Source organism: Malaclemys terrapin, chromosome 4, assembly GCF_027887155.1.
Source record: "Malaclemys terrapin pileata isolate rMalTer1 chromosome 4, rMalTer1.hap1, whole genome shotgun sequence".
Classification (NCBI taxonomy): domain Eukaryota; kingdom Metazoa; phylum Chordata; order Testudines; family Emydidae; genus Malaclemys; species Malaclemys terrapin.
In genome coordinates, this window is record NC_071508.1 from 19,209,754 (window position 1) to 19,236,889 (window position 27,136).

At 44.9% G+C, this 27,136-nt stretch overlaps 2 protein-coding genes across 2 annotated transcripts in view; both read left to right on the top strand.

Moving 5' to 3' along the window:
• Nucleotides 1-9,775: 9,775 nt before the first annotated feature.
• Nucleotides 9,776-19,871, top strand: RPS10 (ribosomal protein S10). Its single transcript, XM_054027699.1, has 6 exons — nucleotides 9,776-9,907; nucleotides 11,573-11,722; nucleotides 12,257-12,428; nucleotides 17,914-17,991; nucleotides 18,456-18,511; nucleotides 19,781-19,871. The coding sequence occupies exons 1-6, from the start codon at nucleotides 9,776-9,778 to the stop codon at nucleotides 19,820-19,822; spliced, it is 630 nt and encodes a 209-aa protein (XP_053883674.1). The 3' UTR covers nucleotides 19,823-19,871.
• A 6,333-nt stretch (nucleotides 19,872-26,204) lies between these two features.
• NUDT3 (nudix hydrolase 3) overlaps nucleotides 26,205-27,136 on the top strand; it is a 35,492-nt gene continuing 34,560 nt past the window's right edge. The window contains exon 1 of the mRNA XM_054027701.1: nucleotides 26,205-26,697. Coding sequence (XP_053883676.1) covers nucleotides 26,599-26,697 — 99 coding nt within the window. The 5' untranslated portion in view covers nucleotides 26,205-26,598. The remainder of the gene's footprint in view (nucleotides 26,698-27,136) is intronic.

The window sequence follows — 27,136 nt, forward strand, 5'->3', positions numbered from 1 at the left end:
CCTCAGTTTCTCTTATCTGTGAAATAGAGACAGTACTTTCCCATCTCTCATGGAGGTTGTGAGGCTGAGCTCATTAACCCTAGTAAAGTGCTTTGAGACCCTCACATAGGCAGTGCTGAACTGGTGTAAATCATTGATATTATTGGGCTCTCTGTCTCACCTCTTATTCTTCTGTGTGCTAATATGCATCCCCTCTGGATACCCAGGGTCAGGTGGTGGCGGGATTTCAAGTGTCCCGCACTGGCATCAATGGGAGAGTTCATCCTTGACTGCAAAAGGAGTGGAGGAGTTAGGCCAACACCGAGAGCTTTGGAAAATCTTACCCCGTGTTGCTTGGCTTTGTAAGTCAAGCTGGCCTGTAAAGGGTTTTGTGGGCAGCATCCATCGCCGCCTCATTATTAATTGGCCTTTAGAATTTGATCCACATTTCCTACAGTACCAGATGCCTTCTTTTTGTCTGCAGGGGGACTGTAGAGTGGGTGGGTGGGCCGGTGAGCTCTCAACGGTGGGTGGGCATGGATCACAGTACTGCTCTGCACAAGGACTGTGAGCCCTCTGAGGGTGCCAAGGAAATCTGCCCCCACAGTGAGAAAAGTGTCTGGTTGTAAACACCTGCCGAGACAGAGCATGAAAGGCAGGGTGTCCTTCCCACACAACACAAGGAGGAGGGTTTGTGTGGCTGTGTCGTGTGTGCTACTGCAGCCGAGGCAGGCGGGACTGCAGGCATAAACGTGGACGTATCCCGCACAGCTACAATGGCCATTGTCCCATCTCAAGCCATTTGAATGGCTGGCTCTGGGGAGTGCTGCAAACTCTGAGCTGACAGAAGGGGATCCAGGGATATCTCCGGCCCAGAAAGCTGCATAAAAATGCAGCTCCAAACAATAAACCCTTTGAGCCACATCATTTTGCACTGACCTGCTTAAAAGAGTCTGTTTGAGGGGGTTTACAAACCATTTTAATCTAAAAATCCCCCGCAGAGTCTACACTGGATTCCGTTTTCATCATAGCACTAAAATCTGTGTCTTCTCTTCACTGAATCTGCTGCACTTGGGGACATGACACAACCCCACTTTTCTCACTTCCAGCGGTTAGATTTGTACTGGGTTTGGAGGGCCGGCACCTCCCTGGAACAACAGGTTCAAATTCCCAGTGTGTCAATACAGCTATTGATTTTTATAGTATTTAATATGTTGTTTATTAATGGTGGTAGCTCCTGATTGTAGTGCCATAACTATGCATGGCTGTCTATAGAGATTAAAATAAACCCAGCCCCAGCTCAGAAGGATTTACAATTTAAGCCCCCCAATCCTGTAATTTTATCCATGCAAATAGACACCCTGTGCCTATGTGGAGCCTCTCTGACTCAAATAGGATTCTGTGTGATCTTAAGGGCCTACCCACATGAAGCCAATGCAGCTTCATGTGTACCCGGAGAACCGTGTGATTGCAGGATCAAGGCCTAAATTAGGCAAACATAGCACTTGACAGTAACTGACAGAGGTAAGGGAGGAAGGTTCTAGCTCGAGGGCCTCCATCTGTGAGAGTTTTAGGTTTCAATCCTGCAGGGGCCTTGAGAATGGGGCTATTCACGTGCTTCCTGTTATGCATTTTGCTGGATCAGGACCAGAGGGCTCACCACTTTGCCGGATGCAGCCCCTATGCTGTAACACTATCTGTTGTTGTAGATAGACTGCCCACATGAGAAAAGCCAGCACGGTTTGGCTCATAATTTATCAAGTCCCTCAGTCTCTCTGGATTGCAAATGCTATCTATCTAAATGTATGCCAGTCAGCTAGCCATGATCACATTAACTATCTGTTAAAAAACAGCTGGTTGGCACTAGGACCTTGAAGAAGCCCCATGGGACTGCCTGTATTTTCTTACTCTCTTTATAAAATATTTAAAATCTCCATCAAATGAAGTCCCATTTCATTTTGCTGGGGGAGGGGCACCAACAGGGAGGGTGGTTCTTTCTGCTTGGAGCGCTGACCCTGTGATACTGTGTGGCGGGGGACCTTAACATTTCACCTTTTCTGCATCCAGCACAGCTTTTGTCCCTGAATTGGTCTATTTCTGATTTGTTTAATTTCGGGCACTAGGGCTGTGAGGAATAATGTGGGCTAAATCCTTGTTCCTCTTTCACTTGTCTGCATGGCCCAGCAGGATAATTGGTAGAGCAAAAAGCACTTTACAAAGGAGGTAAATATCATTAAAACCCATTTAACAGATGGAAAAGGTGAGTCATGAAGCAGGGAAGTGACTTGCCCAACAGGTTAGTAGCAGAACAGGGAGTAGAAGTGTGGATTCTAGAATGCGAGTCTAGGGCTCTAGCTACTAGCCCATCCTGCTTTGAAAAGAAAGATTCCTACAAAATGAGGGAAAGGTTGCAAGTATTTGCTCAAAAGAGTCAGGACTGTCGCCTGACAACCAAGATGGCCATCTGGAAAATCAGGCTGAGCAAAGACTTTTCAAAGGGGCTCAGCCCTGGCCTAAGTCTGTACCCATGCCAGCAGAGTTAGGTCTACGTTGAGTGCTTGTAACAGAGTGTTGGGCAGACCGGCAAATAGAATGCAGACAGATGGGCAAAACCAACAGATCCAGCAGAAATTGTTTCCTTTGTTTTGAATTTTGCATTTTTGTTTTGACAAGTGCATCAAGATATGTAGAATAATAGTCTTAATCATTATAATAGCGATGGGCTCAAACCAAAATCCCAGGGCTGGACACTTCCACATTTGGAGGAAGTTCAGCTCTCTGCACCCCGCGCACATTGAGTAAGCGGACCCCTTGTGATGGTGCTCAGTTTATCATCCCCACTGGAGTACAGAGAGGTGTAGTGGCTTTCTGAGGCTTCATAAGAGTTCTGTTACACAGTTGGGAACAGAACCCAGCTCTTCCGGTACTGAGCCAGCGTAACTACATGCCATCCTCCCACCCAGAATTAGCACATTGAATCTGTTGGACTTGGTTGTACCTGCACCCTTGTAAACTGGGCTCATGATCTGTGTATAATGTATAGAACTATACTGGCTCCATCAGTTTCAATGAACAGGATGGAATCAGACACAATGGCAAAGTAATATGAAGGATAAGGTATACATGATCAATCCTATTGTGTATGCTACACAGTCGTCTACAGTGGGAATGTCATTCATCACTAGGATATGCACCGTGGCCACTCAGAACGTCACAGAGACACCAATCTGATCCTCCTGCTCAAAAAACAACAAAACAGCACCTATACAAATAATTATTACAACCATTAAACAAAGTGTTACATTTAACAATAAAAATCTCAAAACTTTGAACAAGATCATGGTTGTGAAGGATAAGGTATACATGATCAATCCTATTGTGTATGCTACACAGTCGTCTACAGTGGGAATGTCATTCATCACTAGGATATGCACCGTGGCCACTCAGAACGTCACAGAGACACCAATCTGATCCTCCTGCTCAAAAAACAACAAAACAGCACAGGCTTCTGCCACTTATGCTAAAGGAGAATCTCCGCTAGCAAACAGTATTGGTCCTATGGCACACAGTTGAGCAGTTCTGACTCCAACTTGTAGAGGTCAGTCATATGCACAGTTCATTACACATTTAATTGGATTAACGAACCACAATTCTCCAAAACCTCAGAGTCTGGAATAGCTGCCTTCTATATATGAGCTTCCTTTGTACACTGTTATGTTGCCTGATGCCAGCACAGCCGGGAGTTAGCAAGCACTACTCTTACAATACCAGCCCGGGAGGGTGGGGATTTGGGGGGAGGGAGGGGAACACAGTGTTGTCTTTTGGTGAAGCATGCAAAAATGTAAGTCGTTTAAAAAAAATACCATTGGCCATGCTTGTGGACTTGAGACCCTGAGGCATAGATACAATCCTTCCAACTACGGATAGATTAAAAACCCATGTACGGCCTGATCCAACCCCCCTGAAGTCAACAGAAAGATTCCCACTGACTTCAGTGGACTTTGGATCCAGCCCTTATGCTCTGGCAATCTCTTAGTGTGTCTTACTGAGGATGTTGTTGAACGAGGCCAGGCCCTCCTGCTCTGTGACAGGATGGAACATGCACTGCTTCCACCCTGGTGAGCAGGTGACTAAGATGCGGAATTGAACCCAGCTGCCATCCCATGGGGGAGTTTAGAGCATGAATCACGAGGACGCAGGGTAAATGAACAGATGCATCAGAGCTGGATGGCAGTCCAGAAGAGATGATGACGACAACAGCAGTTAATAATTGATAAATGCTAAGGCTGCTCCAAGTTGTGCTGTAACTTAGTTAAGCGTGGCTTGAATGTGTATGTCAGTGAATGCTGAGAGTGGAATCTGAGGTCCTGGTTCCCAGGGAAAAACTCATTACAAGCAAATGAGCAGCCACTCTCTGTAGCATCTCTGCTAGCGCAAGGAGCAGCCAGCTACACAATGGGAGCTAGTCCTCCTGGCCAATCTATCTGAGAGATAGGCCTCAGCCCTCATGAAGATGTGCCAATGTGCCGTAGGAGAAGGAAGGGGGGGGGGGGGGGGATAGCTCAGTGGTTTGAGCATTGGCCTGCTAAACCCAGGGTTATAAATTCAATCCTTGAGGGGGCCATTTAGGGATCTGGGGCAAAAATCTGTCTGGGGATTGGTCCTGCTTTGAGCAGGGGGTTGGACTAAATGACCTCCTGAGGTCCCTTCCAGCCCTGATATTCTATGATTCTATGAAGGGGAAATTCAGCATCTAAGGATCGCCTTGGGATCTGTAGGGAACCACAAAAGGGCTCCTGTCCTTGAATTACTGAGGCTAGAGTGGAGGTGGTCCCAGAAATGTGCAAGTTTTCATTTGTCATGCTTGTGCTTGAAGTGGGAAGGTGCATGCGTAAAGGGAGAGGCTGATCCTGATCATCACTGGTAAACAACATGCTCCTGCTTCCTCTTGCTCATCCTGGAGGGACAGTTAAATAGCACAGATGCAAAAACCAGGAGGAATCAGCTGGTTAGAGAGGTGGGCTGCTGGGCTGAGCCTACTGAAAGCAACTGTTTTTGCTGGATGAAACAAGAGCAGGGCAAATTGTGGGGAAAGGAATGGACACCTTGGGAAGAATCCTCCCTATGCACTGCAGTGAATGCAGCAGCCCTTCATTCCGATAACTGCAGCGCCCTCTAGTGCAATTGGCTGGACAGAACCATTGCTCGAGAAAGCTTTCAGAAGGGGGACACCGCACTTCTGCAGAGATTGTTAGCCATTAGCTTATTGCATGCGTGCAGAGGGAAGGGAGCTGAAGAGAGGATGCAGGAAGAGAGGCTGGGGGGGCTCCCATTTAGGGTGACCGGATGTCCTGTTTTTAAAGGGACAGTCCCGTTTTTGAGGACTTTTTCTTATATAGGCGCTATTACTCTCCACCCCCATCCCATTTTTTCACAGTTGCTATCTGGTCACCCTACTCCAATTAGAGGTAGGAAGTGGGGGTTTAATGCAATGAAACCAAAGAAGTAATAGGGGATTTAAAGCGATATCATTGTTATGAGTGCAAAAAATGGTGTGTGTGTGTGTGTGTGTGTGTGTAACCTTTCTCCCTTCGTCTCCCACGTGTTACATTACGTTTAGAATTAGCTACTATCCTGGAAGCTGCTCCATGTGTGCAGATCCCTGCATCCCTATGGAGCCCCATTGACTTTAGTAGGGGCTCCCCACTGGGCTAAGAATCTGCTCATGCCGAACACCATACAAGACCGGTGCCTTGGATTGGAAGCTCTTCAGGGCAGGGACCATGTTGAATTTATCTGGCTGGAAAACACTTTGGGCATGGACTAATTATGCATAATTGTAATGGCTGTATTTCTGGTGTAAAACCCTGAGTGGTTTGGAGCAGTGGATTGTATATAAACAAAAGTATTGTTGTTTTATTATCGCAAAGGTTGATTATTTAAGTGGGACTGGCAGGCCAAGCTATCTCTGTTGCTATTTCAAAGTCTGCAGGGAAGGTCCTATGACTGTTGAAAGGTGAATTTGGCCCAATATTAGCAGTTAAATAAATACTTGACCCACATATTAGGGAAGGATTTTAGGGAGAAAATGGGTCTGGTATAATATACACAGTCACTTTGGGATTGCTGATGGAATCAATCAATCCATATTATGGTTGCAACTGGCTCTTACGGTGCTCCTATCTGAGAGCTGTATACACCTTCTACCACCAAAAGTCCGATTCTCGCAGTGGTGTGTCTGGTATTATTTTGAGGCTCTCAAGAGAAGGATGAGTTCCCTGGGGCTGCATGTCTCAGATAATGTGCTGTATTCTCTTCCACATGGGAACATGAGCTACATTCACCCTAGCCTTTCTGTATTAAAGACTACGTGACCTTTATTGTGTTGCAGAGAGCAAGCTCTCTCTCAGCATGTTCAGCCAGCTGGAAAGGGCAGCCTCCTTGGGGGGCAGCAGCTGCTTTGATGTGCTGTGGAAATATAGGGTCAGCTTGATGGCTTTATTTATGTATTTTTTTCTGTTCAGCTCATGATTCCATTTCAGTGGTGGCGCCCAATTTTTCCCAAATGAGGGACCACAGAGAAGTAACAGGCCAGGAGCACGTGAGAGACAATCTGACAGACATAAGTAGCCAAAAAAGAATCTGGTTGCATCTGTCCTCATCTTCCATGCAGTGACGCAGCCTATGGAGACTACAAGCCACACTGTGCAAGGCTCCATCTTGAAACCAGTGGACCTGTGAAACCTCAAAATTAATTTAATAGTGGTGGGCTGTGTATTTATTTATTTTTCCACAAATTATTGGTTTGGACTTTGGTTTATTAGCTGTTCACCACTCAGGCCCTGATCTTGCCAGGAGCTCCATGCAGGCAGCCCACAAAGAGCTCGCTGCAGGATCAAGGCCAGAGATTGTACTCTGTGAAGAGACTTTCATGAGTGACAATAATGCATAGGAATGACTCTCTGTAAATGGGAGGGAATGGCTTATTGGATTAATCCTCAGGTTTTTCACTCCAAGACACAGATTCAATCACTAGAGTATTTGTTTGTGGGTCTTATATTGTTTGTTACCGTAATAAAAGACAAAACCCCCTTCATGCAGACCTGTGGATAGCTAAATAAATATGTTCTTTGATGCAAGCTTTTTAAGATTTCTGAGTGATCATGCAAACTGGGATGAGGAACCTTCTGCCCTCTGGTGGGAGCAGAATGATTTATTTATCTGTGTTATTAAATAACAACGCCAAAAAGAATATAATAAAGACTTCCTGTGTCTACTTGTCCCATAGGTATATCATTTTCACTGCTTTCTCAGTGGTGGGTCCCCTGCTTTTCTCATATATAAATGTATACAAGCTGCAATATTGTATAGCAAAGGTCCAAAGGCTCCAATGTACAATAGTGATTTGGTTTCCAGTAATCACTCCATTAGTGATGTTGTTTAGTGCTTTTACTGTGGAATGCTTCAATAGTTTTTTGTAAGTTAATGAGAAGTCATTTCCCTTAGCAGCTCATAAGATCCAGAGTCTAGCAGCCAGTTGAGGCCATGATCTAAGACCCATATATTTTGTCTAATGTTTGATTGGTTGTTGATTTCTCTTAGATTTTTGCAAATGCCCCCTCTAATTTGAATTTAAATTATTGCATCCATCTATGTTTCAAGGAAGGAAAGGACATCTGTATGAAGAATACAGGACAGCATCAGCATTTCTTTTTAAGGGTCAGTATTTCAACTGTTTTATTCACGGTACAAAGTCATACATTGGTGCACAGGGTACGATGCTTCAGTGAAATACCAGGCAAAGTATGTTAGAGGATGTGATATGTTTTGGGTGCCAAAAGCTAGATCTGTTGAGGTTCTGATTGTCATCTGCTCAGTACCTCTGAGGAGACACTCAGCACTTCTCAGCTAAGGCATCTCCTTTAAAATATGGTACGTGGTCACCATGATTTTAATTTGTGTAATTGCAAAACTTATTCTTGTTCACTATTATGAGCATTTATAGAGCACCAGTCACCACTGGCTCTGGGCTCCTTTACAAGGTTTATATGGAGAAATTAGTTACCTTAATTTTGCTGATTACGTTGTGCTTGGATGCCAACAAACCCTCAACATTTAATTGGAGAAAGAAAAGCCAGACTGACTAGAAAGCCAGGGATGGCACTGTGATGGGGTGATGGCTGGCAAGTGACTGGGATTCAGTGACTTAATTGAATTTGGTCTGCTAGTTGGATCATTAGCTTCCCAGGAATTAGCCAGGTGCTGATGGGGGACGCAATGTGAACACTGATCCAATGCCCCCTGTTATCTTAATGACATAGCATATCTGCCTAACCTCAGGCTGTTGGCTTGAAATTCAGGCCTGGTCTATACTTGAAAAATAGATCAACATAGCTACATTGCTCTGGGCTGTGAAAAGTTTTGTGTCCCGAGTACTGTAGTTAGGTTGAACTAGCCCTTTGTGTAGATGCAGCTAGCCCAATGGAAGAATTCTGCCGACAATCTAGCTACTGTCTCCTGGAAAGGTGGAAAAACCCCTTCTGTCGATGTAGGACGCACCTACACTATGGTGCTACAGCAGCACAACTGCAGCACTGTACCTGTGCTGCTATAGTGGACGTACTCTTCACTGGGATTTCTCATGGCCTCAGACTTGCCTCCTAAGGCCTGGTCTACCCTTAAAATTTAGGTCAACGTAGCTATATCGGTCAATCCACACCTCTGTCCAACATAGCTGTGTCAACCTAACCCCCAGTGTAGATGCAGCTAGGTCGATAGAAGACTGCTTCCATTGACCTAGCTACTGCTGCTCAGCGAGATGGCATTCATACACTGATAGAAAAACCCTTTAGTTGGGGATTGGACCTGCTTTGAGCAGGGGGTTGGCCTAGATGACCTCCTGAGGTCCCTTCCAACCCTGATATTCTATGATTCTATGATTGGCATAGGCTGTGTCTACACTACGGTATTATGCCAGCTACAGCAACATAGTTATGGAGATATCCTATCTCCTAGAACTGGAAGGGACCTTGAAAGGTCATCGAGTCCAGCCCCCTGCCTTCACTAGCAGGACCAAGTACTGATTTTTGCCCCAGATCCCCAAGTGGCCCCCTCAAGGATTGAACTCACAACCCTGGGTTTAGCAGGCCAATGCTCAAGCGTCTTTGACATACCGGAAATCTCAGGAATTTCTGTTGAGTAGACCAGAGGATCAGAGAGAGGTCTGATTTAGGCCGGTTACAAAGAAGACAGGTGGCATCTGTGTTAACACTGGCTTGCTTATCCTGCATGGATAAGCAAGTATGGACTACTCTGTGTCTGCATGGAGCTCCACTGATTTCAAATAGGGCTTCGTGGGTGCAGGGGTCCAGCTGCAGGATTGGGGACAGGAGATGACTTGTCTGGCTCCATGCCACAGATGACAGTGCTTTGTTACCATGGATGGGATCCGAGAATAGCAGGGCAGGTCATTTTGCTGGGGGGACCAATGTCGTTATTAATTCAATATGGTCTAACGGGTCTCTGGATTTGGGTGCCCAGCGTGAAGTACAGACTTGATTAGACTGCCAGAGGGGCTGAATTCTCCTTGAATTCAGTGGAGCAGCAGCTCTGGAAACCAGGACCCTGTTCTCTTAAACTAGGTATATTTAAAAAAAAGTGAAGCACCCAACATCAAAAGCCACTTAAACCCCTTGTCGCCCCCGCCCCCCAAACCAGGCAACAAGTACATAAGTGGCATTTCCACTCAGGCGCTTGCACGGTCACCTACGTGCTTTGCTCGGGGAGAGGGGTCCAAATGCTATTTCCCTCCGGCACTCGATTAGTCGCTTGTGCCGCAGCTGCGTGGGGTCCTCCGTGGCAAGCCGGAAGACGCCGCCCCGCGCATGCTCTTTCCTTTCCAGCTCTCGGGCTTACTGTTACCGCCACGGTAAGTCCGGGCTCCAGCCGCTTCATCTCCCTCATATCGCCGCCATCCTGCGGCCGGGGGCCCCGGCTTGGCTCTCGGCGGCGGGCGGGCACCCTGCGCCACATGCCCACGGGGATATTTCCCGGGCGGTGGGGGGAGCTAGGTCGCAAATTGGTCGGGGGAGCTTGCGGCCTAGGGGCGGACGTTGGGCCTCGGGGGGGGAGATTGGGGCCTGGAAGGCTGATTGTATATGGGTGGGGGAAAGGAGGGCCTGGGCCTGGGCTGCTGTTGGGAGGGTGGGAGAAGCTATGTTGTGCCCTTGGTAGGGCCCAGCTGGGGGGGATGAAGGGGATGGAGTGGGTTAGTAAGGGCTAAACTGGGGGGGTGGGTTAGTAAGGGCTAAAGTGGCAAATCCGAATTCCATTTTCTACCCCCTTGTAAACTGAGTCAGTGGTGGCACCTCTAATCCTGCTGGTCTGGAAGAAAGTCCTGCTTTCTTTGTACTGCAGGGAGGGGATGGAAAGGTCTAGTTTGACTCTAGTCTTTGATTGAGACTGGGTAGCAGGTTGAGTACCACCACGCTGCTCTGTACCAAAGTGCTGAAGAGCTATGTTCCTGCTGCTTAGTGATTGGTTCTTCCTGGCCCCCATGTGTGTGGGACCGGTTTCCTCTTTACATAGATGTTCTGTGAATGTAGGATGATTTTTGCTGTTGAGTGCTTCCTATCCTAAAAAGAGTTAACACTTACAAGCCTTGGTTTTGTAGCTGTGCAAATCTTAATCAGAAAGAAGTAGCCCAAGCCAAAATGGTTTTTGTTTTTTTGGTTACTGGGCAGTTACTGTTTTCTGGGCCACCTTAACTGTAGGACTACCATAGGAAAATACATATTAGGTGCTATCCTGATAACACACACACTTTATTGGATTTTCTTCCCCCATCTATCAGTTTGGAAGTGAAGCATCAAGGGGTTCCTAATCTTGGAAAGTTATTCCACATAACTAGATAGTGTGGATTATAGGCATTGCAATTGGGAGTTCTGTTAGGTGTCCAACATGTAGGATGCATATTGTACAAACATTACTAAAAGTAATTCCACCCCACACGTGTTACTATCTCTTGGTCTTGCTGTTGCCTTCTGCACTAGTTGACAAGTACTGTAGCAGATGTTTGCCTAAGTATGGTTGCAGAGCACCGTTCAAAATTGCTACTGTTCAGAATTAAAATAAAGACTATTCTCCCTGCTTCCCTTGTCTGGCTTCAGTGTGTGAAGGACTTGTCTGTAGCTTTTATTGTTGGGAAAATTGAATTAAATGTAATAGAAATAGTCTGTGGAGACAGCTAAATGCATACTTGCAGAGATACTGGTTTAGGGTCCATCTACACTACAAAGACAACTGTCATCAAAAAGTTTACTCTGCTTGCTCTTCCTTGTAGATCATAATATGGGCTTCTGAGCAGCTGAAATATGTGATCTTGTAGCAAACTTGTATGTATCTTGCCAGTTAAGGTGCAGTAAGGATTCCCTATAATTTCTAACATGGTTAAAGGTGGTGGTGGTTTGTTCAGTGAGTTACTGCAGGTCCAGCATGGAATCAGATGGCTTAAAATAAAACACAAATCCAGTTATTAGATCTAGCAACACACTAATGTATTACTGCTAGTCTAACTATTGATTTCTCTATCCAGATGTTGATGCCCAAGAAGAACCGGATTGCCATCTACGAACTCCTTTTTAAGGAGGGAGTGATGGTGGCCAAGAAAGATGTTCACATGCCTAAACACCCAGAGCTGGCAGACAAGAATGTGCCCAACCTCCATGTCATGAAAGCCATGCAGGTATGAAGAATTAATTTAGGGGTCTGCACTGGGCTGTAAAAACAACTTTAATTTATGTTTTGGGACCTCATGAAGCTGGTGCATTGAGCACCACCTGAGTAATCCTGACATTACTTAATTTTGTTTAAAGAGAGAAACAGAAGCTCCAATGGAATTTGCCTTTTTTCCAGATTACTAGTTTTTTCATACTAACTTCATCAATCATACACAAACTGCGTAGAAAGCTTTTGTATTGTGTAGCATAAGATTCATCTTCCTCTCTCTGAACCTATGATTTTAGCATCACTTTTAGTTCAGGTTTGCATAATGACCCTTAAATTATTAGTTTCATGGAATGTAAGTAGTTAATATGTTGAAGATACTGCGTCTTTCTGAGCTATTGAATATCTAGTTGTCCATTCTCCACCCACCCCCAATAAACTACTGCAGTCGTCTGGCTGGTAGTATTTAAAGATGTTAGGTGGTCACAATCAAATGCTCATGTAATAATCCATCTGCAACTGCAAAAAGGTTAACTAGAATTTCTCTCCTTAGTCACTGAAATCACGTGGCTATGTGAAGGAGCAGTTTGCTTGGAGGCACTTTTACTGGTATCTGACCAATGAGGGTATCCAGTATTTGCGTGATTATCTTCATCTACCCCCTGAAATTGTGCCTGCCACCCTGCGCCGTAGCCGCCCTGAGACTGGCAGACCGCGGCCCAAAGGTAAGCACTAGTTAATAGCAGCAGCTACCTTGGGATTCTTGAATGGGTGATACAGGGCAGGGGAGAAGAATGGTGTAAATTAAAGTTGAGGTTGCTGGACTGTATGGGCATAGTGGATAATCAGCTGAATGTGAGCTCCTAGTGCCGTGCAGTGGCCAAAAGGGTAAATGCGATCTTTGGCTATATAAAGGAAAATATCGAGTAGGGCAGTTCTGTTACCTCTGTGTTTGATACTGGTGTGACTGGTACTTGATATTGTGTCCAGTTCTGGTGTCCACAGATCAAAAAGGAAGTTTTGAGAGGGTTCAGAGAGGAGCCAGAAGAATGATAAAAAAGATTAGAAAACATGCCTTGTAGTGAAAGATTCAATGAACTCAGTGTATTTATTTTAACAAAGGTTACAGAGTGACTTGATTAGTTTAGAAGTGCTTAGATGGGGAACAGAAATTTGACTTGAGTTTGGCAGACAGAGGTCAAGGTGAAACAAGATCCAATGGTTGGAAGTTGAAACTAGACCAAGTCATACTAAAGTAAGTTGCAACTTTTTAACAGTGAGAGTAACTTACATTGGAACAACTTACCAAGAGTTGTGGTAGATTCTCCATCAGTAGTAACTTTTAAATCAAGGCGGGGGGGGGGAGAAAACGCTCTAGTTCAACCAGGAGTTAACTCAAGGAAGTCTTGTGGCCTGTGTTACACAGAAAGTTAGACTAGATGATCACCAAAGTCCCTTCTGGCCTTGTCTATTAATTCATTGCAAACCGCTTTGGTTCTTTTTTTGAAGCTAGAAGTATCTTTCTAGATAGGGATATACTTGCAAAATGGATATTTCAGATAGGAACAATCAATGTGTATAGAGTAAATGTGTATTTTCAAAGGCAGTACATAAATACAAAATATATTAATGGTTCCTACAGACCCCTGAAATCTAGTCAATTCATGTACTTCCAAGAGGCTTATTTTAGGATGGCTAATATAACTCACAGAACAAAAATTGGGGTTGATTAAAATTTCACCCTGTTATGCAATGTGCTGCACAATAGCTGGTGGCCTGCCACTTCACCTTCTTAGGTAGCAGTGTTTCATTGGAGCTGTATGAATGGCTTAGAAAACTTTTGGGGATTCTCTCTGGTGAAAAGGTGCTATAGTAAAGGTAAAGCATAAGTTAGTCTTAGACAGCTATGACCAAACCACACACATCACTGCCACTTTTTTCTGCCACTGTGCACAAGATTAAAGGACACTTGAGTCTGATTTTGGTTGTTGGGTTAGTTTGTGGGTGCTGGGTAGTGTATATCACAGGCCATCAACAGGAGGTTTGACTGGATGATCTAGTAGCCTTTACCGGCCTTAAACTCTGACACCCCCCTCGGTTTATACTGCTCAATATGCTTCAGTGTTTGTAACACTGAAGATTACAAAAACTGAAAGTGAACAATTATCTATCTTTGGGTACGTCTACACTACCCGCCGGATTGGCGGGTAGCGATCTATCTATCGGGGATCGATTTATCATGTGTAGTATAGACACAATAAATCGATCCCCGGTCGCTCTCCCGTCGACTACTGAACTCCAGCTTGGCGAGAGGCAGAAACAAAGTTGACGGGGGAGCAATCGACTCCGCGCTGTGAGGACGCGAGGTAAGTCAAAGTAAGATATGTCGACTTCAGCTACGCTGTTCTCGTAGCTGAAGTTGCGTATCTTAGGTCGATTTTCCCTCCTCTTCCCATCCCCTCCAGTGCAGACAGGCCTTTGACTTGTTTGCTTTGTGCATTTGGAAGCACTCTGACTTCCTTGCTATTTTCTCTGTCTAGTCAGTTTCCCCTGTTTGTTTATGTAACACAGCAACAGGGGAAGAAACATTAAAATATAGAAAAATGTGCTTTTATAATCACAAGTTTCCCAGGGAACAGGGGGCAGGTGTATTTCCTGAAATACCTTTTTATTTTAAGTTGACTATATTTCAGTTTGATGTACCTTGACTTGTTGCTGCAAACCCAGCTGAACTTCTGAAGGCCCAACTTGGTATCTGGGTGTGGCCATAAATTTGAGAATAGCTCCTGGATGGAGGAGAGAAACTACTGCAAAAGTTGATATGACAAGGCCTGCAGTGACTCTCAATTTTGGCTCTCCCTTGAGGTGGGAGAAAGTGGGACTTTTGCGTGGGGGAGGGGGCTGCCACTTGTGCACAGTAAGAGTAGTCTGCCCTCAAGCAGGAATACCCTCGTCCTTACCACTTAGAGGAGCCTGCACTATAGTTTTATTCTTCAGCTGGGAAGTGCCTCGCTGATTTTAAGTTGCATTGTAGCTCATTTAACTACTGCTGAGTCACATGCTCAGCCCAAAATGTGCGTGAGATATCCCGATCTCCTAGAACTGACCCCGAAGGGTCATCAAGGCCAGCCCCCTGCCTTCACTAGGAGGCCTAAGTACTGATTTTGCCCCAGATCCCTAAGTGGCCCCCTCAAGGACTGAACTCACAACCCTGGGTTTAGCAGGCCAATGCTCAAACCGCTGAGCTATGTAACTCTTTAAGACCTTTCTATGTTAGCCAGAGAAACTGTAGTGCCTTTTGAGCAAACAGTGTAAATTCTTCCTAGGAAGATGCCTTGACTAGTGTTGACAGGATTTAAATGAAACCCACTTGTTGCTGGGTCTCTAAGGCTATGTCTACACTCACAATTGAACAACAAAACATTCCTCTTTCAGGGGGGCAGAGGGAAGGTGGTATTAAACACCTCTGAAAGACACAAGTTTTTCTGCGACGAGTGCCAGTGTGAACAGCGCATTGTTGGCAGGAGAGCTGACAACCAGCAGCTACACTGTGTGACTTTTAGTGGCATGGCTGTGGCGTTAAAAGCTGTATAGTGTAGGCATAGACTAAGATCCCAAGTTTGTCTTTTCTCCTTCCTGTGAGATGCTGTGACTTACAGAAGTGTATGTGAAACTTGCAGGTTAAAATTTGCTTTTGAGTTCCTCTAGTGAAGGTAAATTGGCTATTGCCCTATGTACCTCAGGGTGTATCGTGCAGAAGTCTCTACACCATTTAAGTTGTAGAGTGTATAGGGATTAACTACAACACGGATAGAGCTATACCCATTGTCCAGGTGTAATAGCTAGTGTGGTTATAACATGCTTTCTCTGTTCAAGGCAAATGGTATTTTAAAGTGTGCTAATTGTGCTCTAGAGTACTGTTGTGTATTTGATACCACAGTCTCTTAAGTGTTTGTAACCATGTTATGTGTGTGATAGTGTTTCAGGGTAGAGAGAGGCCAGGATTCAGTGCCATAGTGCCCAGGCCGCCTTAGAGAACATAACTACCCAAAGTGTAGCACTCTTTGCTCAGAGGAGTGAGAAGAAGTGGATGTAGCAGAAGGCCAGTTCAGAGGTTGTGCCCTGTAGATGTATCACTTGGATACCTCTCTATGGTAGAAGCATTTTGTTTTCCCTTCACCTAAATATGAGAATTAGTTTTTCATGAATTCTAATAGGCTGGCAATTTTCTTCCTCTAGAAAGGAGCAATAAGGGAGCTGTGCATTTCTCAATATGTTTGAAACTGCATGTCAGTTTGTGGTGAGCCATCCACCCACCAGCCTTTACTCAGGGTTTTACTGGTAGAACAGTAAAGCATTGGTGCCTGATGGTGTAGGGCAGTGGTTCTCACCCAGGGGTACACATACCCTCCAGGGTCTTCTAGGAGGTACGTTAATTAACTCCTCTAGATATTTGCCTAGTTTTACAACAGGCTACATAAAAAGCACTAGTGAAGTCAGTACAAACTCAAATTTCATACAGACAATGACTTGTTTATACTGTTCTGTATACCATACACTGAAATGTAAGTACAATATTTATATCCCAGTTGACTTATTTTATAATTATATGGTTAAAAATGAGCAAGTAAGTAATTTTTCAGTGATAGTGTGCTGTGGCACTTTTGTATTTTTATGTCTGATTTTGTAAGCAAGTAGTTTTTTTAAGTGAGGTGAAACATGGGTGTATGCAAGAAAAATCAGACTCCTGAAAGGGGTACAGTAACCTGGAAAGGTTGAGAGCCACTGGTGTAGGAGACCTTCATCTTTAAGGACTTGCAGCAGGGTTCACCCAAAGTTTCAAAGGCTGGCAAGTCCACCAGGCTTCTATTTGAGCTCTGCCTCTTGCTTCCTTCCCTGGAAGCATCTGCCCATCTTTTTATATTACTTTAGATCACCTTTTCTTAGGCTTACTAATTTATCCCATTTTTAAGACCGAAGATACTTTTGCCCACGCTTAATCAAATATTTGGGGCTGGAGAGAGAATTCTGTACAGTTGGGATTTGGGGTAAAAGTGTGCATTTGTCAGGCGTAATAAACACAACCATGATGTGTTCTTTATATTATAACCTTCAATTTTAGCCCTTATTTGAAGCAAGTTTTGCAGTTGGCCTGGCTAGAAGCACAATGTAGTTGAAAGTGTGTTGTAAATTCAGGATTGGTAAAAACTTAGTTGTATTTGTATTGATCAGAAACTTGGCAAGCAAATACAGTAAAAGCTGTGTAATCTGGCACTTTACCAGTTGGAAAGCTCTATAAACCAGCATTTCTGATCTTCATTGAAAGTCCGGTCTATAGTCCGGTTGGCATGGGTCCGGCAGGCTCCCTACCTGGCTCTGAGTGACTCCCTGGAAGTGGCAACATCCCCCTGCCGCTCTTAGGCGGAGGAACAGCCACTAGGGGTTTGGAAAGCAGGACATGGGCTCTGGGAGGGAGTTTGGGTGTGGGGGGGATTGGGGTGTGGGAGGGATGTGGGATGCTGGATCTGGGTGGGGCTCACCTTGGGTGGCTCCCCGCAAGCGGTGACATGTTTAGATTTGTATTGTTCAAACACTGTTGATGTGTTTTTTAACAGTGGTTCTCAACCAGAGGAATGCATACCCCTAGGGGTATGTAAAGGTCTTTTAGGGGTTACATCAGCTCATTTAGATATTTGCCTAGTTTTACAACAGGCTACATAAAAAGCACTAGTGAAGTCAGTATAAACTAAAATTTCATACAATGACTTGTTTATACTGCTCTATATACTATACACTGAAATGTAAGTACAATATTTATATTTCAGTTTTATTTTATAATTATATGGTAAAAATGAGAATATTTTTGTCTTTTTTTTTTTTTTTTTTTTTTTTTTTTTTTTTTTGTAAGCAAGTCATTTTTAAGGTAGGTGAAACTTGGGGGGTATGCATGACAAATCAGACTCCTGAAAGGGGTACAGTAGTCTAGAAAGGTTGAGAGACACTGATCTATAAGACTGTCTAGTAGTGTGGCCATGATAGAGAACTGCATTTAAAATTTAGTTGCCTGCATTTGTGGCCTGATAAGGCCTGAGCATATAATATGTCCCTTTGATCCTGTATCAAAGCCTCCCCACAACATCACACTTGTAGGATAATAGAGGCCTCTTTAGATTGGATTCCTTGGATTGATAATGCTGTTGTAACTCGCAGGTCTGGAAGGTGAACGCCCTGCTCGTCTTACTCGGGGAGAGGCTGACAGAGATACCTACAGACGCAGTACTGCTCCACGTAAGTATCCTATCTAGCACAAGTATGAGTTAATCAGACCGAGCCTGTCATTTGTGCAGTTTACATTTCTTCTGTAGAAATGTATTCAGTGTTTAGATATACATCATGCTAATTTCTGTGATGACTGTCTGAGGTCTCAAGCCTCCACTTCCCTGGTGATTCTAAGGTCTGTTTATCAATATGCTCCCACTGCACTGCAGTTATGCTTACAGGGCAAGCTGGGTTGGTGGATTTTTTTTTCCATGTGGCATAATGTTTCCTATTGCCCTAACTTGCAATTGCAGTAAAAAAAAAAAATGGCATTGTGGAAATTATCTGTAGCCTATGGTGTGTACGTCCCAAGGTTTTAAACATTTGATAGTGTTAAAGACGGTATATCCTAAATAAGAGTTTGTCGTCAAAGCCCAGGCAGTAGATTCTCTCTGTTTTGTAGTTTTCTAGAATAGCTCTTTCTCTCTTCCCAGTTGGGGCTGACAAAAAGGCTGAGGCTGGTGCAGGAGCAGCTACTGAATTCCAATTTGTAAGTATCTGCATTTGAGAGAGGGTTTTTTTTTTTCTCCTATGTTAATGCTTTAGAAATGCTTTAACTAAAGCTATCACCTGGAAGAGATGGTATATTTTCACAATGCATTCATCATTTATTCACCACCTTAAACAGCTGGCAGTTGCCGTTGGAATGGTATAAGGCACTACCTATAGATGGAGCTCCTTTTGAGCCTGCAGTTACACCACTTAGACAACTATCATATCAGACTTCACATGCTAAACAGCATTGGTTGAGATAATTACTTGGCTAGGCAGCACATGAGCATTCCTTTAAGGTCTTCTGAGGTGATAGTGATCATTTGATCAGTACTGGGTAGAGAGCCCCCAGTGTATCTGTCTAATTTTTCAGGTGAAAAAAAACTACAAAGGCCATGATCATCTGTGATTGATTCTTCTTTTTGGGAAAGTGGTAGCTTTGTCGATCTGGCCACAATACTCAAGTTGCAATTGGAATTTGTCATGCTAAATTTTCCTTCGGTTTTCAACTCAATGTGTTATCCTCCCCATCTATCTTAAATTTGAAGGTGTACAGTAATACACTTAATGCCTCTCATTTGAGGTGCTGCTACATTTTATTAGCATGTCAACCTCTATATCCCTTACCTCATCTCAGAAGTGAGATGGAGGCTTAATATTTGTGAAGCACTGTGAGAGCTCCTGATGAAAGGGGTTGCTTCACACTTTGATAGAGCATTAGTTTGAGCAGACTGGCTTGGAGGTAATAAATACATCAGTGTTTCTCAACCTATTTACCATTGTGGGCTGCATGCACAGTTCTCTGTGTTGTGGGCCACATCCACACAATATATAGACTAGCTGTACGGCCCTGAGGGTATTAGATGGGCTGCAGGTTAAGAACCACTGCACTTAAACTGTCAATAGAGAGGTGGGTTGAATTCCTAGTCTGTCAAACATTGGGTCAGCAGGGCTTGGGCCACACCATAGATTATAAAGCCAAGAGCTGTGTTTTGACAAGCGAGAGTTCCACCTTGCTCTCAGTACACATGGTAACTAACTTAAAAAACAAGTCCTTAAGTCTTCATTTGCTGAACTTGATAGGTAAGGCAGGCAAAATGAATGGTTCTCCTTATGATTCAGGTACAGAATTCCACATCGGGAAACAATGATTCAGTGCACTTGGAATGTACTTAATATTTGGTTTGGTAGCTATGTGCTACTTTCAATTGCTGATGTGGCCAAACTTCTAATGCTGTGTGTTTGGTTTTTTTGTTTGTTTTTGCAGAGAGGTGGATTTGGTCGTGGACGTGGTCAGCCTCCTCAGTAGAATTCTCTGGTCATGTTTTTGTGTATAATAAAATAGGTGAAAATCTCACTGTTTGCTTCCTTGTATCATTTGAATGTGTGGAAGCTATTATCAGAGACAAGCAAAGCAACAATTTATACCACTAAGCCTTCTGGCTCGTGCTATGACAGAGTTGAAGATAATCCTGATTAGAAAGTGGGTTATGGGGAGTAGACTAGGTCCTAGGAAATCAGTCTGACTTCACAGCAGTGATGGGAGAGGTGATTGCTGCTGCAGGATTTGGTTGTGAGGTTGATGGTTCTTTCCAGAGGAGAACATGGCCTTTTGGGTTCCATGGCAGCTTGGAAGTACCACTGGTACCCTTTATGCTTTCAGTAAGGGGGCACCCATAGTAGGTTTCTGGTAATATGGGGCCTCCCTTTTAATAAGGCAACTTGGTGTGACTCACCTATAGAACTTGATCTTGCATTATGGGTAATGTGAAGTTGAAGCAGCTAAAATGCACAGAATCTAGGAAGATTCATGTGATGTGAGACTCAAGTAACTACATTAAAAAGGTTGGAGGACCCAGCCCTTCATGATTGACACTTTTTTTTCCCCCCCCAGTGGCAAGCACTCTGCACCAGCTTGGCATGGTTTGCAGTACTCGCGGGGAATTCTCCAGCAGAACAATAAAATATGGGATAGCCATAGCTGCTCCCTAAAGTACAAAGTTCTCATAAGGTCAATGTACTCTTTACTGTTTCAGATTCTAGTGTGTAGGTAATCATTTACAGTAAAACAGGATGGTCTCTGGCCTCTGATGTTGCTTAGCAAAAAATAGAAAATTTGAGTTGTCCTAGTTTTGTGCCAGATATGGGGGACAAGCAGCCATTTCTCCAAGGCAATTTTGCTTATGCACCCAGGATCTGTTCCCTTAATTATTTCATGTGTGTTTTTAGTTTGTGATCTGAATTGGCTACCTGGCTATAGATGTCTACTCTGGCAAGTATAAACTAGATTCTGTAGCAAGAGGTCTGGATTCTGTGACAGTCTTGTGCTGCAAACTGAAAAATCTCTCTCAGGTAGAGGCTTTTATTAAAACAGGTATGAATGACCCCACAATCTCTACGGTATTTCTTGTGTTGGGAAGCTAATTTACTTCCCCAATATTCTAATGTGCTGCATAATTTTGTGTTGCAAACACCACAGTTATGAAGGACAAGTTTTTCAGGTGCTGAGCAAATCGAGGGCCTGATTAACCGACTGGAGCCATCAACAAATTCATGAGCTGCTACTTCCAGGTAAATCAAACAATTGTGAAGTGTAGCTATGTTATGCACATACACAGTTGAACAGTGGGGAGCGGGGAGGAAACCCAAGTTCCTGTATTTTAGCAGAGTTTACCTGTCTTAGCCCAAGAGTTTCCTTGAAAGACTTGCATCTCTTACTTTCTGGATTGATTCTGATGGTTTGGATCAATTGATCGTTGGAAATAGGCCTGTATGCAATACATGGTCACACCAGTAGATGTCATCATAATGCAAATTTATATGATAGTCCCATACTGTAATAGAATGCTTACCTGAATGGCTTTTGAGTGTGTGTGTGTATTATAAAGTGGTCTTAACATTCCTTAACACTGCAAAAGTTAGACACTAAGAAATTAATCCCACAAATACCCCTGTGAAGAAGGTATTTTTAGAGATGGGGGTGAAATGAGATGGAGCAGTGTGTTTTTTCTAAAACTAGAGTATATTGGTGTCATAGCAGGTGGTCATTTTCACTTGTGAAAGGTTAATTCAAATGCAGCCATCTCTAATTTTCATCAATCTTTTTTTTAAATCAAGAGTTCCAGCTGCATTAACTGAAGTCTGTAGATAACAATATAGCCAAGTTACGGCTACTAAATTACAGCTAAAATATGGATTCCCTAACCCCTGGGTCTAATGATACACTTTATAGCCTAGATACCTGCCTAGCAAACAAACATTTCCAGTCATTTATAGTTGCATTTGATCTTTGTTTGTTTTTAGCCAGTCGTGGTGTTGCATAATGAATAACTGTGTGGGTTAATATTTCTGGATTGATTACTGATGATATGTAACTACTGTAGTTTAACATGATTGTCCTGCTTGTTTTCTCTTCTGAGTCAGTAGCAGGCATAGTTATTGTCTGCCTTTTTTTAGTGTATATTAAAATCGTGCCACACTTTAGCTCTCTGGGTAGTACATGGCAACAGATGTAAAATGAATCTTATCAACTCTCTAAGCTATGCCCATCTGAGTTTGTGATACCTCATTCTCTGTAATTGCAGACTGACTAGATAGATGCATATGCTTATTTAACTGATGCTGATTTTTTTTTTTTTTTTTGTCCTGTTCACATCATGTTCTCTGCTTCATCTAAACGTGCCACTAACTTGTGAGATGCTGATGTCTGGAATGTAACTTCACAAATGGTAACTTGAGCATTAGTCTGGGCTGCGCTTAATCAGAGATGCACCTTTTGTCTTTTCCAGAGCTAGCTTTGGTCTTGTTTCATTAGCTGCACGTGACAGACTTAATTGCACTTGAATTTCAAGGGATTCTTCTAATCCAGTGGTTCTCAAACTTCATTGCACTAGGACCCCCTGCTGACCACAAAAATTGCTACATGACCTTAAGTAAGGTTGAAGCCCTAGCCTGAGGGCTTCAGCCCCAGACTCCCAGCAAGTCTAACACCGGTCCTGGCAACCCTGTTGTAACAGGGTTGTGACCCATGGTTTGAGAACCACTGTTCTAATCTAAACCCTCAGCAGTGTCATTTCAAAATCCCAATGCTTGTGTGTCTCAATACAAAACCAATACTGATTAAAAAGCAGAATGCACTAGTGATGTTTGACCTTGAAGTACGGTACTAAAAAGAAGTGATTCAACACTCTGACGATTAAAAATTAACTTCCTGGTGCTGTGCTGTCACCTCTTCTAGCCTATCAGTCTTCCTCGTGATAGTGATAGTCATAAAAAGTCCACCTTGGGACATTGGAGGGGCTCAGCAGACTTGTAATTGAGATTTCCATCTAGTGTTCGGATGAAAGAGGTTTATTGGAGAGCTACATCTGAGTAGGGTGGGGTGGACATAGGAAAGCTCTTTGCAAGGGGGCTGTAATACTTCAGCCTCCTTCGGCTCTAGTGGGGGCATTGATTTGTCATGACATTTTAAAACAACTCACAGAGCTGTCACAAAACTTAGTACAAGTTGTCATTATGGCGGAGGGGCATAGTTAAACTTGAGGGAGTAGGGGTACAAGAGCTATTGCTGTGCAGGTGGTTTCTTCAAACCCTTCTTTCTTCTCCCCCCCCCCCCCCCCCCCCCCCCGGTCCAATTCTATTCTTGGGGGACCTTTCTTCTGCCCTGAGCCACCAATCCACCTGGAGCTTTCCTGTACTGCTGAGGGGTGAAAACATTACTTTCTGTACTATGACAAACCTGCTGTTGCAGTTACAGGCAAATACCTACAGTTGGTCAATTGGAGGTTAGTAGAAGGCTTCTAGATTTCTCAGGGACCCTAAACTCTCAAGTAGCACAAATAACACTTTCTATCATCTCCAGTTGGCTGGGAGACTCCATCCTATCCTAGCAGACCATGACCTGCCCCCACTCATACACACCTTTGTCACTTTCTGTCTAGACTACAGAAATGCAATACATGAGGATGTAGACAATAGGAAATTCTAACTTGTGCTCCAGCGTTCTGTTCTCAGTAAAACAGCTCATGAGAACACATCAACCCTGTCTTCTGCTGTCTATGCTAGCTTCCTATACACTATCAAGTCACGCTGATAAAGTTAGCCAGGGAAGCTTTCAAATGAGGGGATCCCACCCTCAGAAAAGTGTAAATGTTTCTTCTTTTTCTAAGCTTGTAAATAGTGTGAGACAAAAACTGTCTTTATAGTTAGTACCTACCGCAATGGGGTCCTGGTTTACATAAATCTTTTAAGAACTGTTGTAGCAGCCCTAGGCCCTATTCCAGTAAAAATACAATAAGGTGTGTTAACTTGTTATGAAAATTAACATCGTTGTACCTTTCACTGAGTGTTTTGTTTGTAAAACAATGTACAGAATTGTGAGAAACATAACACCATGCAAACAGTGACCTGCACCAATTTAGCTTTGTCAAAGGACATACAAATGAATTCAACGATAGACCGCAAACTATTCAAAAATAAAGCACTCTTGTGTTACACCTAGCCTGTGCTTTTGGCCCACAAATTACAAAAATACATTCCAAAATGTTTTAGTAACACTAATATTTCTTTAAACAGCAATAGTATAACTAGCTTTTTCCCCCACCCCTCCTCCAGCACTTTTCCATAAACAGATGAGCCTTGTAGTCTGCTCTGAAAGTGGTCAAACTTCTGCTCTGCTATGGGAGTTGAGCAAAAGCATCAGCCAGACCAGAAAGAAGGACTTTTTTGCTGAAAGTGTCTTGCTAGCAGGACCCACTTGTTTAAAGCAGGGGCCCTGCTAGCTTAAGGCCCTTTACTTCCAGTTAAGTGTAGTTCAGTTATTACTGAAGCAGTGAGAGAAATGCTCTCTGCAGGAGGAAAATTGCCTCAATTGAGTTTTAACCAGTGTTACTGAAATGTGTTTTGTCCTTGTACTCAAACCATGTTCAGCATACATTTAGCTGCACCTACTGTCCATGATCTATTTTAGGGATTTATGCTGCAACCCATCCCCACACTAGCTAGCTGTTTTTCATGTAAAACCAATATCAAAATCCTTAGGGGACTTTGTGGAGTCTTGGGAACTTTTCAGATTTCTTTAATTCATTCTTTTCTCTGCCCCTCCCATATTTGTTTTGTAAATAGGGGGTTTATTTGCTAGATGGGTGTGTCAGTGCTCTGAGTTATGCAGTGTAGCTGTGGGTCCAAAGATATTATCTCACCCACCTAGTCTTCTGCCTTTCTCATGCTGGAAAGGTTTTCTCCAGAGGGAGACTTTTCAGCTTTCCAAAGTGGTTGCACTCTGGATTCTCCTTAAGATCAGGAAGTTTGTTGTGTTTCATTAAGAATACTTTGCCCCTGCCCAGCCATCATGTGCTTCATGCTGGGCTTTGTGGTCTCTTTTCTCCTAGAGAAGGGTAGCAGCTGGGTTGGTAGTTCTAAAATTGGAATTTGGTCTGTGTGTGTGCATATTTCTACCATAAATTAGGCCTAGTACCTAGGACTTAACCTGTAATAGGTCAAAATCACCCCCTTTAAGTTGCAGTTGCACAGGGCACCTAATGCCGAGGTTGCCAGGGCAGCCTCTGTGGGAGCCACAGGTAGGAGGCACGTGTTTCAGGGGTGATTGGTGTGCTATAAATATCTAACTACATATGCAATCAGCCCCATTGTATGGTGGCTTGCCTTCTGCTCCAGGTGTGTAATTCATTAAGGTCTGGGTGTAATACTTTGAGCTCCTAGGGTGGAAAGCAGCAATGTACGGGCCAGGAATTCAGCTGGCTCTTGAGTTACTGCCTGTGGGCACCTTTCTTTGCATACCACCCCAGGCCAGTTGTTCTTCCTCTCCCCTTGAAAGCAGGTTGTTTCCCCCCTCTTATTCCTACACCCACCCCAACGAGGCATAGGGGGCTGGCCAGTAGCTGACTCCCTCTTCTAATTTCCTAGGCAACTAGAAGAACAGGAGTACTTGTGGCACCTTAGAGACTAACAAATTTATAAGGTGCCACAAGTACTCCTGTTCTTCTTTTTGCGGATACAGACTAACACGGCTGTTACTCTGAAACTAGGCAACTAGGAGATATCAAGTAGCAGAGCCAGTGCTTGGCAAAAGCAGACTAAGCACGTGGGCAGGGGCTCCTGAGCAGCTCAAGGGGGAGTCCCCTATGTGCTTTTTTTTTTTTTTTTTAGGGGGCAAAATATTTCTGGTTAAGGCCCCCAATGGACTAGCACTGCAGGAGGAAGTTTTCTCCCCTCCCCGGAGGAATCACCCCCAGGTCCTGTTCCCCTCCCCCAGCCTAGCTGGCTGAAGCCACCTTTGTCCCTCCCACCCCAAGGGCTCAGGGCTGCTACAATGGAACTATCGCAGCGCTCCACTGCTACGCTACTAGCGTAGCGTAATCTCTACCAGACAGGTATTCTTTCTGGGGAAGCCAGGTGTTTTGCGTCAAGACGACAGCCATGGGCAAAAAGTTACGCCAAGCAGCTAGCGTTTGTCTGCCCTTCCTACCTGCACAACTTGCGTAAGCGTCAGCTTCCGCCCCCCACCGCGGCCGCAAACTGCGTACGGCCGTCCCTATTCCTGGCGTTGGTCTACCCCGCGTGCTTCCAGTAGAGCTCGTGCTGCGTACGGAAGGGGGCCGATTCTTCACGCCGGTTACGCAGCGGCCGTTGCAACCGCATCAGCCGCCCCCGCCCGCTGCCTTTACGCCGTTTGCGTAGCGTGCCCCAAGATGGCGTCGCGGTCGTCGTTGGCGGCGGCCGGAGAGCTGGCGGCGGCGGCAGGGCTGGTGGAGCTGACGGGGGGGATGAGGCGGGCGAGAAGCGGCAGCGTCAGCAGCGTGTAGCGGAGGCTCCCGGCGTGTGACAGACTCTCCTGGGAGGCGGGTCCCCGCTGCCGGAGACCGGCGGGTCCCACTCCCCTCAGGGCCGCCCCCCCCCGCCGCCTTATTCCCCACTGGGCCTCTTGGAGCCCAGGCCTTGCGCCCCATCCGCGGTGTCCTCCGCTCCGCCTGGGCCTAGAGCCGAGCCCCTTCCGCCGCCTCTCAGCGCCCCGGAGCCGAGCCCCCACTCAGCCCCCTCGCTGCCCCCCCTTCCCCAGAACGGAGGATGATGAAGCTCAAGTCCAACCAGACTCGCACCTACGACGGGGACGGGTACAAGAAGCGGGCGGCCTGCCTGTGCTTCCGCAACGAGAGCGAGGAGGAGGTGAGCGGTGTTGGGGGGACACTAAAAGTGGGGGGGGTGAGAGGGGCTAGATGGGGTCGGAAGTAGGTGGGGGAGGGGTGGGCAGAAAGTAGAATGGGGGAGGGGCTGGCCTGGGTTAAGAGTGAGTGTGGGTTGGGGGCGGCAGTGGGGGGGACTGGGATAAGGAGGCATTGGGGCGAGGTGTGTGCTTGGGAGCAGAGTGGGTAGGAGACCTGGTAAGAGAATTAGGGAGCCAAAGGGGAGGTGTCTGGGTGGCTCATTATGGGAAGAAAAGGCGGTGGGGTGAAGGGTGGGGTGCCGTTACCAGCGTGATCGGGGGAGGCTGAATGTTAAGCCGGTGGAAACATAGTGGGTTCCCCAAGAGCAGAGGCTGAGAGCCCTTACTTAAGAAGAGGCAGAAGCTCAAGAGGGTAGGATACAAGGAGTTGTGAGTGAGACG

What these genes read in the sequence shown, in the direction of transcription:
- RPS10 (XM_054027699.1), top strand. Translation starts at nt 9,776, where the DNA reads ATGCTATTTCCCTCCGGCACTCGATTAGTCGCTTGTGCCGCAGCTGCG. An exon ending in GGCTTACTGTTACCGCCACG is followed by an intron (nt 9,908 to 11,572) that starts GTAAGTCCGGGC and finishes TTCTCTATCCAG; the next exon opens with ATGTTGATGCCCAAGAAGAA. An exon ending in ATGTCATGAAAGCCATGCAG is followed by an intron (nt 11,723 to 12,256) that starts GTATGAAGAATT and finishes TTCTCTCCTTAG; the next exon opens with TCACTGAAATCACGTGGCTA.